General features: G+C 56.4%; 1 protein-coding gene across 2 annotated transcripts in view; it reads right to left on the minus strand.

Annotated features, from left to right (window-relative positions):
* The window catches only part of SDK2 (sidekick cell adhesion molecule 2), a 264,926-nt gene that overhangs the window by 137,356 nt on the left and 113,316 nt on the right, over positions 1 to 14,254 (minus strand). For both annotated transcript variants that reach the window (XM_078438221.2, XM_078438220.2), the window contains exon 2: positions 851 to 1,010. In XM_078438221.2, the coding sequence (XP_078294347.1) occupies positions 851 to 1,010 (160 nt within the window). The remainder of the gene's footprint in view (positions 1 to 850; positions 1,011 to 14,254) is intronic.

Below are 14,254 nucleotides of genomic sequence, written 5' to 3' on the forward strand. Positions count from 1 at the left end.
TACCGTCCTGTTATTTGCATTCTGGTCCCTGGCGGCAGATCTGTATCAACATCCCCAGGGCAAGACAATCTTGTTTCCCCAACAAAACCGATTATGCACATCAGGCCTGGGGATTAATCACCAGCCACAGGGGTGGGGAGGCGGTGAAAGCAGGTGGAGATTCCGGAGGGAGGAGGGAGGGATTGCCAGGAGGAAAGGCCGGAGGCCAGGCCGGGCTTGGGGGGCCCAGCCGCCCGTTGCTCATGCTTCTGGCGGCAATCCCCTTCACTAAGACCCTGTGCCCCTCCCTCCTCTCCGTTCTCCCATTTGGCAGTGTCCTGGGGAGGGAAGGGCCAGTCCAGAGTTCAGGGCACGGGCACAAACATGGAGTAGGGACAAGCCCAAAAGCCTTGGGCAGGCCACTTCCGTGCCCCCAAATACAAGACGTCCTTCCCTTACTGATCCCGGGTTGCTACATGCCCCACCTGTGTGTCGGATCCAAGCCCCCCCAGTGCTCCCCGGAGATAGCAGAGTTCTCCTGGGGGCTGGGGAGCATGGGCTCTGGTCACAGGCATGACCACAGCCCAGCTGCTGGGAGTAAGCTCCCCGACCTCAATCCTTGTTGCATGAGCCACTCCGTCTGGCCCCCTACCTAGACATCCTCCATTGGGCTCAGCAAGGCAGGGTCCTCATACTCCTGGGGCAGGGCTGTCTTCCCCCCTCCACCCCGACTTCCGCCACCCCAGCCTCCCAGTAGCACTGGTGTGGGAACCCCTGTCCCCCAAATGGCCACACAGGCCCCCCACCCTAGTTCCCCTTCAGGGCACAGCAGGGGCTCTGGCAGCCAGGAGAGAGGGGAGGGGAGGCTTGCCTGTACTCCAGCGAGAACTTGGTCAGCTCCCTGCTGTTGTGGAGCCACTTGAATTCCAGCGGCCAGCTGCCCTCGGCCATGCACGTGAGCACCAGGCGGTTCCCCTCTAAGTGCACCTGCGTTCGCACCGGCTCCGTCTTGAAATAGGGGGCCACATCATCTGTGGTAAACAGAGACACAAAGCCACAAGTTAGCACTGCTCACCTTCAGGTGGTTGCTCACGTGGTGCCCTAGCGCCCTGGGCAGACAGAGCAGGTGCAGCCAGCTAACTTGCTCAAGGTCACGTGGCCGGGAAGGACTTGAACTTGGGTCGGTCTGACTTCGGAGCTTGATCTTCAGAGGGAGTCCTCCACCCCTACCAACCAGTTCTCGGCCTCCTTCCTCCCAGACCGCGCCAGGCTCACGGCCTCTGCTGCCACCGCCCTGTTCTGGTGCTTTCTGTCACTCTCCCCTCGAGATCCCCATCCACTGGACACCCTGTGATTCTGGGGGCACTTACTGCCCTTTGGTCAAAGGGAATATAAATGTCACAAAGAAACCGGGGGAGGGGTGGGTTGATACAAGTGTCAGGTGGCAGGGACGTCCCGAGTCCTGCCCCTAAGGCTGGGAGCGCCCGTCAAAAGCATCATGGGCAGAGTCCATCCGGCGGGCCCTCTCCACCGCCAGGTTGTTTGATCCTTCTGTCCTCTTACCCTCAGACTTGGCCAGAATTAGGTGTCTGTGGTCTGCAGGTGGGTTCACATTCACGTCAAGGCCTCACCCTGGGTTCAAGTGCAGACCGACCACTCAGAGCACCAGCGATATACGTCTGGGGCCGGGTCAACTGGCATCATGCCCCCACCCTACACCCCAGGTCTGAATCTCATGAGTGCATAGCTTGTGATTACTGGGGAGGGGCCTTCCTTGAACCTCATCCCTGCTACCAGCTCACTTTGTGGGGGCCGCTGGAGGGCAAGCCTGGGTGTGTACGGAGGGAGAGCCAGGGCAGGCAGGTGCTGAGCCCCTCCCCCCCATCTCTGCATCACTCCCGACAACCATCCTGCAGCTTACCGCCTTCCAAAGCCCTTCAGGAGGTCCTCTTTTGGGGGAGTGTGCTGGGGGAGTGGCACCCACCCCTGGTCCCCTGGTCCCCTGGTCCCCCGCCCACCTCCGGTGGCAGCAAAGCGGAGAGAGGCGAGCAGGCACCCATTTGCCCGCAGCCCACTCTGCTGAGGCAGCGGCTCTGCCTCTGTTTGACAAATGGGCACATTCGCACTTCAAAGGCACATTCCTATTCCCCAGCAGCATTTGAGAGCCCTTTGAATTGTGTTTTTAAAAACCCTCTGTTAGTTCCTGTCATCACTCGTTTGTTTTAAAACAATAACACTCCTAGTGATTCAATCCCTCCGATGGCTGATTCAGAGCCAGAACATCAGAGGGGGCGGGCAGGGCGGGCGCTTGCACACTCGCTCGTGCACACGTGTGCACACGCGCTCTGCACTCAGACCCCCTCACCTCCGTAACCCAGTTCACTGGGCAACCTGTTATCACGTCCGCCTGTTCTAGTTCAGTGCTCGGGCTCTCCGGGGCGCCTGCCTGGAGCCCAGCAACAGGAGCTGGGATGGGCTGATTCCAGCGGCTGCCCTGCCCGAGATAATGACTCTGGGAAGAGGAGGGCGGGGCTGCCCTTTCCTGAGAACCTGCTGGGTACCACCGAGCCCCGAGCATCCCTGCATCCCCCATCCCTAGTTATCCTCCCCAGGAAGCTTGGGAGGAACTGAGGCTCCTCTCCCCCAGCCCCTGCATTGTGGTCCGCCCTCCCCCTGCCATCCGATACAAGGATTTGGCGGGGGGAGGCCCTACCCAGCACTGAGCAATGTCAGGAGTGCAGCCAGCTGGTTTCCCTTGATACGCCTGCCGTCTTCCAAAAGCAGGGGATGGCGGGGCGACTGGCAGTGCGGCAGTAGGGGGGAGGCACCGACAGGGAAAGGATGCTGGGGTGGGGGGCGGGGGGGGCCAGCCGGGTGTGCACATGCACCCGTGTGCATTGTCTATGGGTCCTTGAGTCTCCGTGTGTATCTGTGTGTGTGTGTAGGTGTGTGCTCTTATGTGTGTATCTACGTGTTTGTGTGTTCAAGTGTGTGTCTGGGCACATGTGTACGTGCGTTTACGTGCAGAGAGAGATGTCTGTGCCGTGAATGCACCAGTCGTTGACCCTGGGGAGCTTACTTATAACCTTTTTGCATTTCAATCTCCTAGCTGTAAACTGGGGGATACGTTTCTTGTATCAAATGAATTAAAAAATGTAACGAGGTGGGGCGCCTGGGTGGCGCAGTCGGTTAAGCGTCCGACTTCAGCCAGGTCACGATCTCGCGGTCCGTGAGTTCGAGCCCCGCGTCAGGCTCTGGGCTGATGGCTCGGAGCCTGGAGCCTGTTTCCGATTCTGTGTCTCCCTCTCTCTCTGCCCCTCCCCCGTTCATGCTCTGTCTCTCTCTGTCCCAAAAATAAATAAAAAACGTTGAAAAAAAAAATTAAAAAAAAAAAACAAACGTAACGAGGTTAGAAACGGTGCCTGGCACACGCTTTAGGCACATGCTTTACTATTAAGCGTGTGGGCAGATGGGCAGACTACAGGAGGGAAGAGCTCATGCCCTGTTGGCAGGTACCGGCAGCACCTTTCACAGTCTAAGAGCTTGGATTGTGCAGTTTACTACTTGTGCAACTGTACACAACAGCCCTGTTAGCCACCTTCTCAGTGGGAAGGAGCTGAGAAAGGAGGAGAAAGAATTTTGAATTCTTGAATACTGAAAGAATCAATATTATACGGGTGCCATTCCCTTAAACTTTTCCTCACTTGGAAAACACACGCACACACACACACATACACACTACAGTTTTTTTAACTAGACAAAGTGAATCTAAAGTTCACACTTAAAAAAATGACAAAAGAGGGGCGCCTGGGTGGCTCAGTCGGTTAAGTGGCCGGCCGACTTCAGCTCGGGTCATGATCTCACGGTCCGTGAGTTCGAGCCCCACGTCGGGCTCTGTGCTGACCGCTCAGAGCCTGGAGCCTGTTTCAGATTCTGTGTCTCCCTCTCTCTGACCCTCCCCCGTTCATGCTTTGTCTCTCTCTGTCTCAAAAATAAATTTAAAAAAACATTAAAAAAATTTAAAAAAATGACAAAAGAATACCTAAGAAATTCTGTAAAAGTGTAATAGGTGAAAAAGACAAGCCCAGATACCGAACTATGTTATAAAGTTGCAATAATTAAAACAGTGTGTTCTTGCACCAATAATCTGATGAAATGACAGACTCAGAATCTAGAAATAGACCTCAGTACATATGGGATCATTTAATATATGATTAAAGTAGAATTTCAAGTCGGTGGGGAAAAGATCAATTATTCACCAAATGGCTTTGGAACAGCTAGGGAGACATTTGGGGCGGGGGGGGGGTAGGGGGGTAGGGAATAAAGCTGAATCTCTTCCTCACACGTTTCCTCAAAATAAATGCTAGATGGATGCATCAGTGTTTTAAGCGAGAAAAATGAAATTCTAAAGGGAGTAGACGAAAGTCACAGAGGTTTTAAAAATATATAGTCTTCAGGCGGTGATGCAGTATTAGACAAAGTCCAGGAAGTCATAGAACAGATTGATACCTTCAGCTATATAAAAATTCTGCACGGAAAAAAAAAAAATACCCATAAACAAAAAGGCAACAAATGACAAACTCGGGGAAAATATTTGCAACTTCTATCATGGACAAAGAGCTCATTTTCCCGGTATAAAAAATATTCCCATAAATCAGGAAGAAAAAGATGAACTAACCAACTGGACAAAGGATCTGAACAGTTCACAGAAAAGAATTACAAATAACTCTGAAACACAGACAAAGATGCTGAACCGCCTGATAAGAGAAAGGCAAATAAAACTCAGTAAGATATCGCTTTTTCCTATCCCTTGGGCCACGATCCGAAAGCACGATAGGGCCCCGTGCTGGCCAGCCCGCAGGGACCCAGGCGAGCGTGCACACAACTATGTGGGGTTGTAGCTCGGGACCATATCTACAGAGAGTAGTCTGGAGGTTCCATCGAAACTAAAAATGCATGCCTTCCCCCTCCCTGCCCCCCACCCCAATCCCCAGCTCTTCCCGGGACTGCTCCTTCACAGACACACCTGTGCATGGGTAAAGTGACGGCTTTTCTTAGCAGCATTATGGTTTTTATTAAATGTTTATTTTTGAGAGAGAGAGAGAGAGGGAGATAGCGAGCCAGGGAAGGGCAGAGAGAGAGGGAGACACAGAATCTGAAGCAGCCTCCAGGCTCTGAGCTGTCAGCCCAGAGCCTGACGCGGGGCTCGAACCCACAAACTGCGAGATCATGACCTGAGCCGAAGTCCGGTGCTCAAACTGACTGAGCCACCCGGGTGCCCCTAGCAGCATTATGTTTCGTTAACAGTGAAAGCTCCAAAATGACCTGCGTGTCCGTCAAGAGGGCACTGGTTACAGGAAATGATTGCACTTCTACGCTAGAGAATTCTCCGCAGCATCAGGCTCTGGAACGATTTTGGGGAACTACCGGTAAGTGAAAACAAGCAAGGTGCAGAACGGACGCGTAATCTGCTGCCATTTGTGCACGTTCTATTTCCTCGAAGCATAAAAATGTATTTGCTTGTCTAGCCACAGGCTTTTTGTCTAGGGGGTTACGGAAGAAACTGGCTCCCGTCAGGCTTTAGGAAGAAGAACGGGGTGGGACGGGACTCGTTCGTCACTCTGTAGCTTTTGGTCCCTTTTGTTGTATTGCGCAAGAACGGATTACTTCCTTAGCATCAGACACACGCTCGCATCTGCATGCACCTATGGGAGAGTGCCGGGTGAGCAGTCACGGGCCCGTCCTGCCGGGGACAGAGGAAAGGGAAGGCCCTTTATGTGCATGGGACACGGGGTGTGGCACGGCTGGGGGCCCCTGACCGCCGGAGTCTGAGACCCTTGAAGGAAGAGCCGCCTTCCGAGGCGGACAAGAGGCCTCAGTCTTGGGCTTCCTTCTCCTTTCCCGTAACAGTTCAGGGGTCCCTGACTGCCCTGCTAAATACCCGCATTGTCATCCTTCTACGCCAGGCTCCAGGCTTATAAGAAGCTTATCAACTCCAACCTCTCCCCTCCCTCCTGCCCCCAGCGAAATAACGTCCTCTTTCTCTGGAGTCCCTCCACGCCTCCAGGAATTTGACTTCCCAGCCAGCCCAGGCCTGGGAACCCCACTTTCCTGGAGCCAGAATCTTGCTAGCCGGGGTGAAGACCTCCACCCACCACCCGATTGGCCACAAGATGTCTATTGCCCTCCAGAGCCCGCTTCCAGGGGCACATTCCAGCCCATCCCAGCACTGAAATGTGCCAAAGCCTGTCCCTTGCAGCTTGTCCCTGGGCACACAGTAAGTATGGCTGCTCGGTCGTGGGGCATCTCTGGAATGCCTGGGAACAGGGAGGGGGTTGGGATTCTTACAAACTTCTCACCTCACCCTCCCCTGGTCTCTGCACCTTTGTCCTGGGTTGACCCCCGTGGCCCTCTAGCCCGTCCCGGCTGGAAAGCCCTGTGCTCCCTGGAGCTGGCCGGGCCCTGGGCCATGGGAAGCAGGGATTCAGGGAGCCCCCTGTCACCGAGCCTCACTTCTCCCCACACTTCTGTGTCTGCTGCCTTTCCTTCGTGCTTCTCATGGAACTTTCCATACGTGGAACACTTTAGGCCCAACATCTCAGTTAAGAGGTATATGAGAATTTCCAAGGAAGTTGGAAGCTGTCATCACCCCCTTTTACAGATGAGAAAACAGACGCTGGGGAAGGTTTGGTCACCTGACGCTTTCTCCCAGACGTGAAGTCAGGTCTGGCGGATTCCAGAGCTCTGGATCTTTCCATATCTGATGCTCAGCTGGCCTGCTCTTCATACTCTGACCTGTGGCCTCACGGTATAAGTGAGGGACGGTGCCTGGTTTGAAGCCACAAGCAGGGGTCATGCTGGTTGTATGGCAGGGACATTCCCAAATGTCACAGCCCCAGAACGAGATTCAGGGATGAGAGGCGGGCTGGCTGGGAATGTGTCAGAGACTGGCCACCTTGGGGTGGAGGCTGCAGGGGGGTGGCCTAGGGGGGTGCAGGGAGAGAAGCCCCCACCCACTCACCGCTCAAGGCTCCAGGTGCCCACCTTTTCCAGGGGTCTGGCTTGAAGGTCCCAGGGTGGGGAAGAGAATCCGGGTTTCCATCCCAATTCCTATGCTAACTGAAGTCTGACCTTGAGCAGAGTAACTTCGGAGCCTTCCTTGTTTTATCAGTGAAACAGCTTCTAACGCCTGCCCCAGAGGATGCTGGGAAGGTCAAAGTGAGCTAACGCACGCCACGTTTGGAGCACCGGTGCTTGGTACCCCCAGGCTGCTCTTTCTGCAGAACAGACCTTTGGAGGTGATCAAACGGGGGGAGGGCGAGGATCACCCCACCCATTTCCTGCCTCTCGGAGATGTCCCACTTCGGAGCCTTCCACATGCAGCTTCCTCACGGCCACTGCAAGCTGGCTCAAGAACTGAGTCTTGCCTCGGGATGCCTCGGAAACGCAGGGGCTGCGGGACATTCTGCACAATGTCAGGAACTCCTGCACATCCCTCTCCCTCCCAAATCCAGGTGGGGGGGTGCTAAGCCTGGAGCTGCCTGGAAAGGGAAGGTTTGGGAATACCATGCCAAGGGCACAGGAAGAGGCTGCCATGCATGACCCTGCTGGAGCCCCTGCCTTCCAGAAACGTCCGGGGAGCACATGCCGTGGCAGGTGTTTGCGGGCACTTTCTGAATAATGCCTGATAAAGACCAGGGGACCCAGGGATGCTCCCTTCTCTCCTCCCGCCCCCGGGGCCGAGCAGGGCATGCCTGCTCCCACCCCATCCAGCCAGGGCAGTAGTGGCCCAGCCCCGCAGGCCCTCCCTTCTGGCTTCCCTTCTGCCTCCCACAAATGAGATGCTAATTTATGCCCCTCCACTGTCTCCTGGCAGATGCCTGGCCCAGCTCAGCCCCAGAGCTGCCTGCATGCCAAGTGCTTCATTAGCCAGGAAAGAAGGCTCTCGCCCTCCTTAATCTAATCCTCGCCAGTGACCTTCAGGAGCCAGGCACCTTCTGATGCCGGGGCCTGGGAGGGTGGGACAATCAATTATGCCTCGGCCTCCACAGCTGCTGCCGAATGGATTTCTCGCTCAGAAAAGCATGTTCAAAAAGCATCTAATGGAACGGATCATCAATTTGTTTGAATACACATTTAATCTGATTAGGGGGGCCCAGCCACCGGGGCAGCCAGTGCAAGTGAGCCCCAGCACGGCCCTGGGGAACCGTGAGTGGGGTGGAGGGGAGCCGCGTGGGGAAGGGGAAGGAAGGGCGTATGCCCCAAGCCCACCACCAACCAGCTTGACCCGCTGTACCTTCAGCGAGAAAGTCACACAGAAAAGAAGAATGAACCATGCAGAGGCCACAAGGGCTGGGCAGATGCCTCCTGCTTTTCTACGGCCCCAGCACGGGGCACAGAGCCCGGGGCAAAGAAAATGCTCAGGAAATAAGTGAATGAACACACGAATGGCGAATGAATGGTGATGAAGCCAAGGGATGCCGATCTTGTCACTTCCAGGAGAAGAAAAATTGACGACTGAATTGGGTTGAATGATGCACTGCCCTGTCCCCGCCAAATTCATGGCCTAACTGGAACCTCAGAACGAGACCCTATTTGGAAACAGGGTGTTGTAGCTGTAATTAGTTAAGAGGAGGTCAAACGGGAGTCGGGTGGGCCCTGTGTGACTTGTGTCTTTATGCGAGAGACATGGGAACAGAAATGCAGGGAGAGGATGGCCATGTGACGGTGGAGGCGGTGCGTTGACCGCCCAGGGAAGCCACGGATTGCCAGGAGCCCCCACGAGCTGGAAGATGCAGGAAGGATTCTTGCCTCCAGCCTTCAGAGGGCGCGGGGCCCTGCCGACACCTTGGTTTCGGACTTCTGGCCCCCAGAACTGTGAGAAAATCCATTTCTGTTTGAGTCACTCAGTTTACGGTACTTGGTTACGGCAGCCCTAGGAGACAGGTGCAATGCCTCACAGAGACTTGGGTCTGTCATTGCACATAAGTCAGCCTGCCAGAGAACAAAGAGCACTAACTAGGGAGTGAGTCTGGAGCCCCAAGTCCTGCCGGTCTAGACCACGACCTTCTTCAGACATGTCCTCATGTCCACATGTCGGCCGTGCCCCAGGGCCTTTGCTTATTCCATTCCCTTTCCCCAGAGAGCCCTTTCTTTCCTTCTTTGCCAGAAAAATGTAGGTGTTAAATCTGTTAGTTTCTGCCCTGTGTCCCTTCTAAGCTCAAATGGCCTGTCCTCTGTAACTCTTTTCCTGCTGTCCTCCTCCACATCCTTCTGACTTCTGAGGTTCTTTGCCTCCCTTACAGCATAGAGGATGCACATCACAGCCCCATGTGTGGTGGCACCCATGCTGCTCTTCCACTGGAAGACAGGGACGGGGGACCCCTCGCCTCTCCAGCCCCAGAGCCTGGCAGTGAGTCCGGCGTGCAGGAGGGCCCAGATCCGTGAATGCAAAAGTAGACACATAAACTTGCCATTGAACATAGCCAGATCATCTCCCTCGTGTCGGCAGACCCTGCCGGGGGACCTGGACCTTCCCTTCCAGCTCCGGTGTTGCAAGATCTGAGTCGTGGTATGAGTTACGACCTCGCTGGGCCCGGGGCAGGCTTACTCAGATTCAAACCTGGCTTAGCCACTCGCTAGCTGCGTGACCCCAGGGGCAGCTCCAGAGCCCCTTTGAGTCTCCGTTTCCTCACCTGGGAACTGGGCTGTGGGCGGCGGCCTCCTCCTAGGCCTCGTGAGAAGGGTAAGGGCTGAGACCAGCGCCGGGCGCAAATGGCCCATCCTTACGTTTGCTCTGAGCCCTGTCACTGCCAGGGCCTCCCGCTGGAACTGTGCGGGTGAGGAACGCCTAAGCAGCCCCAGCCTTGGGCGGAAAGAAGGGGGGGTTCTCATTTCCAATGGGTTTATCTTGCAAATAACAGAGGGGAAGGGAGACTTTCCTTACATTTCGGCTGGAGGGTTAGGAGATTAAAATGACACCGAGGATTAGAATGCTTTTGCCTAACGGTGCTATTATCATTTTCCTGTATTCAGATTCATTTGAGCTATAAAAGGGGCAGTAATAAAATTTTCACTAACTCCTGGAATTTCTCCCACGAAGCTCCATTATGCTGTGTGGATGAGGTTTGTCTCCCCCCCTCCGTGACCCCAGGGCGGGGCACCTGCTTGGCACAATTCTCCGGCCTTTCAGCTGGGACCTGAGACCCTTGGCCATGAAGGGACTCGGCAAAGCTCAGCTGTGGGGGGTCAGCTGCCCGGACAGGCCTGCGCGGCCCCACGGAGACGCGTTCCACCGGCATCTGGCACTCCCCCAGGGGACCGTCTTACAGATTCCTCAGGTGAGCTCTCTCCAGCACGTGGGTACCACCATCAGCCCGTCTCTAAGCTCTAGAGAGGGAGAAACATCCCACCGGCCCCGAGAAGCCAAGGTACGGATATTTCAAGAACCTACAGCCTGCGGGTCCCCAGTGCCCCACGATGGCACCACCAGACACAGGGAACCGAGGCCTGTGCCAGGGCAGCGGACAAGTGGTCCCAAGCTCTGGGTACCATGCCCTCCCTTGCCTCCTGTTTCCCACTCTTGAGAAAGGCCATCACCTAAAGGAGACTGTCCACTGTGTCTGAGGAAGCGAGGACAGAAGGGGACGGAAGACAGAAGAGGGGGTCTGACTTAGCACTGGCATCGACGTCCTAATATGCACCAGAGAGCTCAGGCGCACAGCAGCATGATGGGGGCTCCCCCTGGGCCTCGGCATCCCATCCAATTTCAGTGGCCCCCCCTTCCCTTCCCTTCCCTTCCCTTCCCTTCCCTTCCCTTCCGTTCCCTTCCCTTCCCTTCCCTTCCGTTCCCTTCCCTTCCTTCTTCCCTTCCTTCTTCCCCTCCCTTCCCTTCCCTTCCCTTCCCTTCCCTTCCCTTCCCTTCCCTTCCCTTCCTTCTTCCCTTCCCTTCCCCTCCCTTCCCCTCCCTTTCCCTCCCCTCCCCTCCCCTCTCCTCCATTCCATTCCATTCCATTCCATTCCATTCCATTCCATTCCATTCCATTCCATTCCCTGACATCAGCGTGGGCCGCTCAGCCCAGGGAGAAGGGAAAGAAGGATGTTCGGTGAAGACCTCATCCCCACCAGCCCCCGTGTTTTCTCACTTAGCCCCCGACCACTTTGGGGGAGACATCATTACCATCCTTTTATTTCCCTCAGCAAAGCCCAGAGGTGAGCGGAGCGAGGTCACCCCGGAGTCAGGGCTGGGTTTTGAACCTGCGAGGCCTCTGATGGCCGCTCAGGTCGACGTGGTGTTCGGGCTACGGGAGAGGAGTCCGACGCCGGGCCCCCGTGGCGGGTGCAGGGGGTGCAGAGGGAAAACCAGAGTGGCGAGTCTGCTGCCTCCACGCAGAGGCCGAGACATGGAGCCCGCCCGCCGAAGAAGCACACACACTCATCAGGCTGGTGACCCGCGTGTCCCGGCGCTTTGCGGCGTGTAACGAAGACCGTGGAGCAGAAAATTGGAGTTCAATTTGCCGTCCACGCTGCGTGGCGCCCAGCCCATTCCAGTCCCTGGCAGGTACCTCTGAGCTCCATCATAAATAATAATACCACGCGGCTCTCTGGGCTGCTCGGCAGATACAGACCCCAAGCGACTGACAAGCTGTGTTATACACGGAGGCCTGCACGTACCTGCCCCACCCGGGTCCCTCCAGCGGGCCCACGTGCCACCCTCCTTTCCTGCTGTCACCCACCCCCCCAACATACACACACACACACACACACACACACACACACACACACCCCTCTCTGGGCCCATGCCCAATCTGGAGGGAGACAGGCCCTCGTCCACCCCCGGACACTGAGCTCACCTTGCCCCCTTTCCCGGCAGTCGTTAGCAGAAAGCCCCCGGGGACCTGGCAGACACCAAGCCCCTTGCTGTCCCTAGTGTGGGTACCACAGTCACTCTGCCTTGTTTTATCCATTTATCTCTTTTCTTAAAACACAGTCATGTTTTAAATGTTTATTTATTTTTAAGAGAGAAAGAGACACAGAGTGCAAGCAGGGGAAGGGCAGAGAGAAAGAGGGAGACACAGAATCTGAAACAGGCTCCAGGCTCTGAGCCGTCAGCACAGAGCCCGACGCGGGGCTCGAACTCACAGACTGCAAGATCATGACCTGAGCGGCAGTCGGACGTTTAGCCGACTGAGCCCCCAGGATTCTCTTAGAAAGGGATCTGGATCTGCTCGGGTCTGCAGTGTGCCCTTGTCTCCGAGAGAAGTGGTTTCTCTCCTCCAAACTGCACGGGGTGAGTGGTAACACAGGCCCCTCAGATGAGGGGCAGCTGCTCCCCTGGAGGCTCCACATTAGCCGCCTTGGGAGCCACTTGGGGGAGGCCCACCGAGGCAGCTTCCTCTGAGCAGGGCCTGGAGATTTCCCCGGAGGAGGGGCTTTGGGGCCGAGAGCACAGGGGCTCCCATCACAACAGTAAAATGTGGTTGTACGTTGTGTGATTCCACGTATAGGACACAACCCGGAACAGGGAAATCCACAGACGGGGCAGAGACTGGTGGCCAGCAGGCGGTTGGGAGCCTGAATGAGCGCGGGGTCTCCTTTTGGGGCGATGCAGGTATTTTGGAATTAAGCAGAGGCGGTGACCGTAACCACTGCGAAAGTTCTCAATGCAACCGGACTGTTCACTTTTAAGAGGTTGATTTTATGGTACGAGAGTCGGTCTGATCCCAATTAAAAACGAGCCAAAGGCGATCTGGTATGAAAGGTCTTTCCCTGGCCCCCCGCCCTTCGGCTTATCCCCCCTCCAGGACTCCCACTCTGCCTTCTGTCTCCCCGGCCCCAGCTGCTGATTAGGAGGGAGACTATTGAAGAAGTTCCACGTGCTCCTTCCTGTCCCCAGAAGTCACCTGGCTCCTCCCCTCACTCCCTCCTCCTCTCATCTGCTGTGATGCTCAGGGGCACGTCCCCGGTCAGCTGCGGGGTCCTCTCTGGGATATGGAGGGCAGGGCTGGGCTTGCAAGCAGTCTCGGGAGCACAGGGATAGAAGCCTGTGCTAGCCGCACGTGAAGACCTTTCTGCGGCCACTGCCCAAGCTGACAGGCCACCTGGAATGAGGGCCAGAAGATCTGGCTTGGCAGGTGGATGATGGAGGGTGGGCCCCATCTCTGCACTTACAAACTGCTGGGCACTGAGGCAGCACCGCGGTTTTCTGAGCTGTCCTTTGCTCCTTTGCACGACAGGAGGGGTCCCGCCACACCTGCCCTGCCCGGGGTTTCTGTAGGATCCACTGTGACAGAGTCTAACAACCAGGAACTCAAGGTCTGGCCGAGTGCTGGCCACACGCGGCCTCCATTAGCATTGCCCATCCTGTTCTTCCCGCCACACAGCATCGCCCTGGGAGTGGGCTACTAAGCATCCCACGCAGGCAGGCCGAACGGAGCCACTGTTAAGGTCGGTGACCGGGAGGTGGCCTGGGTTCAGATGTAGGTGGACGCTAGGATCTCCTTTCCTTGCTAATCCCATAGATCAGGGCCATCAGAGGGTGGCCCAGGGCGTGAACTCTGAGGATGGGGAAGGCAGGAGGCGGGCACAGCTCAAGGGGCATGAGGTTCAATGACTGGCTGTCCGACCCCCCCATCCCCCACCCCCTGCCCCTGCCTGCCTTGCCCTGGCCTGGCTGCTGGGCTCACGTGCCCTGGTGGCAGGTGGCTTTTTCCGGGCAGCACCCGGCAGTGCTGTTTGGGGAAGCAGAGGGAGCCTGCTCTGGAAACCTACAGCTCATCTTTTGTGCCTTATGGTGGCCGAACCAAAGGCTGCAGGGGACGTGATGGTATTGGTGCCCCGATGTTGGTCCTCTGCCAGGTGTCCACCTGGGAGGTCAGGCGGTTTCCTCACCGGCCAGCGGCACCCCTGGCTTCCCCTGATTGTCACCGTGTCCCCCACAGCGAATGGGGCTCCCAGGCCTCTCCAGAGGAGCCTGGGCCTGGCAGAGCATGCCGGGAAGCAAGCGAGAGAGACGGAGGCAGGATTCACACCAACGAGATGGGCCAGGTTTAAGCAAGAGCATATCCATGGCGCCACGGTTCACACGGACACGGGGTTTGTGTTCCTGACACTGGGCCCCACACCTTCTAGGTACGAGGTCTGGCCACCGGGCAAAACCCTGGCTGCCGTGGCCTCCCACAAGCTCCAAGTATCTCGAGTAAGAAGCATTTGTGGAACTCACCTAGTCTAACCCCTCTGGTTGGCCAATGGGGAAACTGAGGCAGAGGAGTTTAAG

The sequence above is a fragment of the Panthera onca genome, chromosome E1 (genome assembly GCF_046562875.1).
Source record: "Panthera onca isolate mPanOnc1 chromosome E1, mPanOnc1 haplotype 2, whole genome shotgun sequence".
Lineage (NCBI taxonomy): Eukaryota > Metazoa > Chordata > Mammalia > Carnivora > Felidae > Panthera > Panthera onca.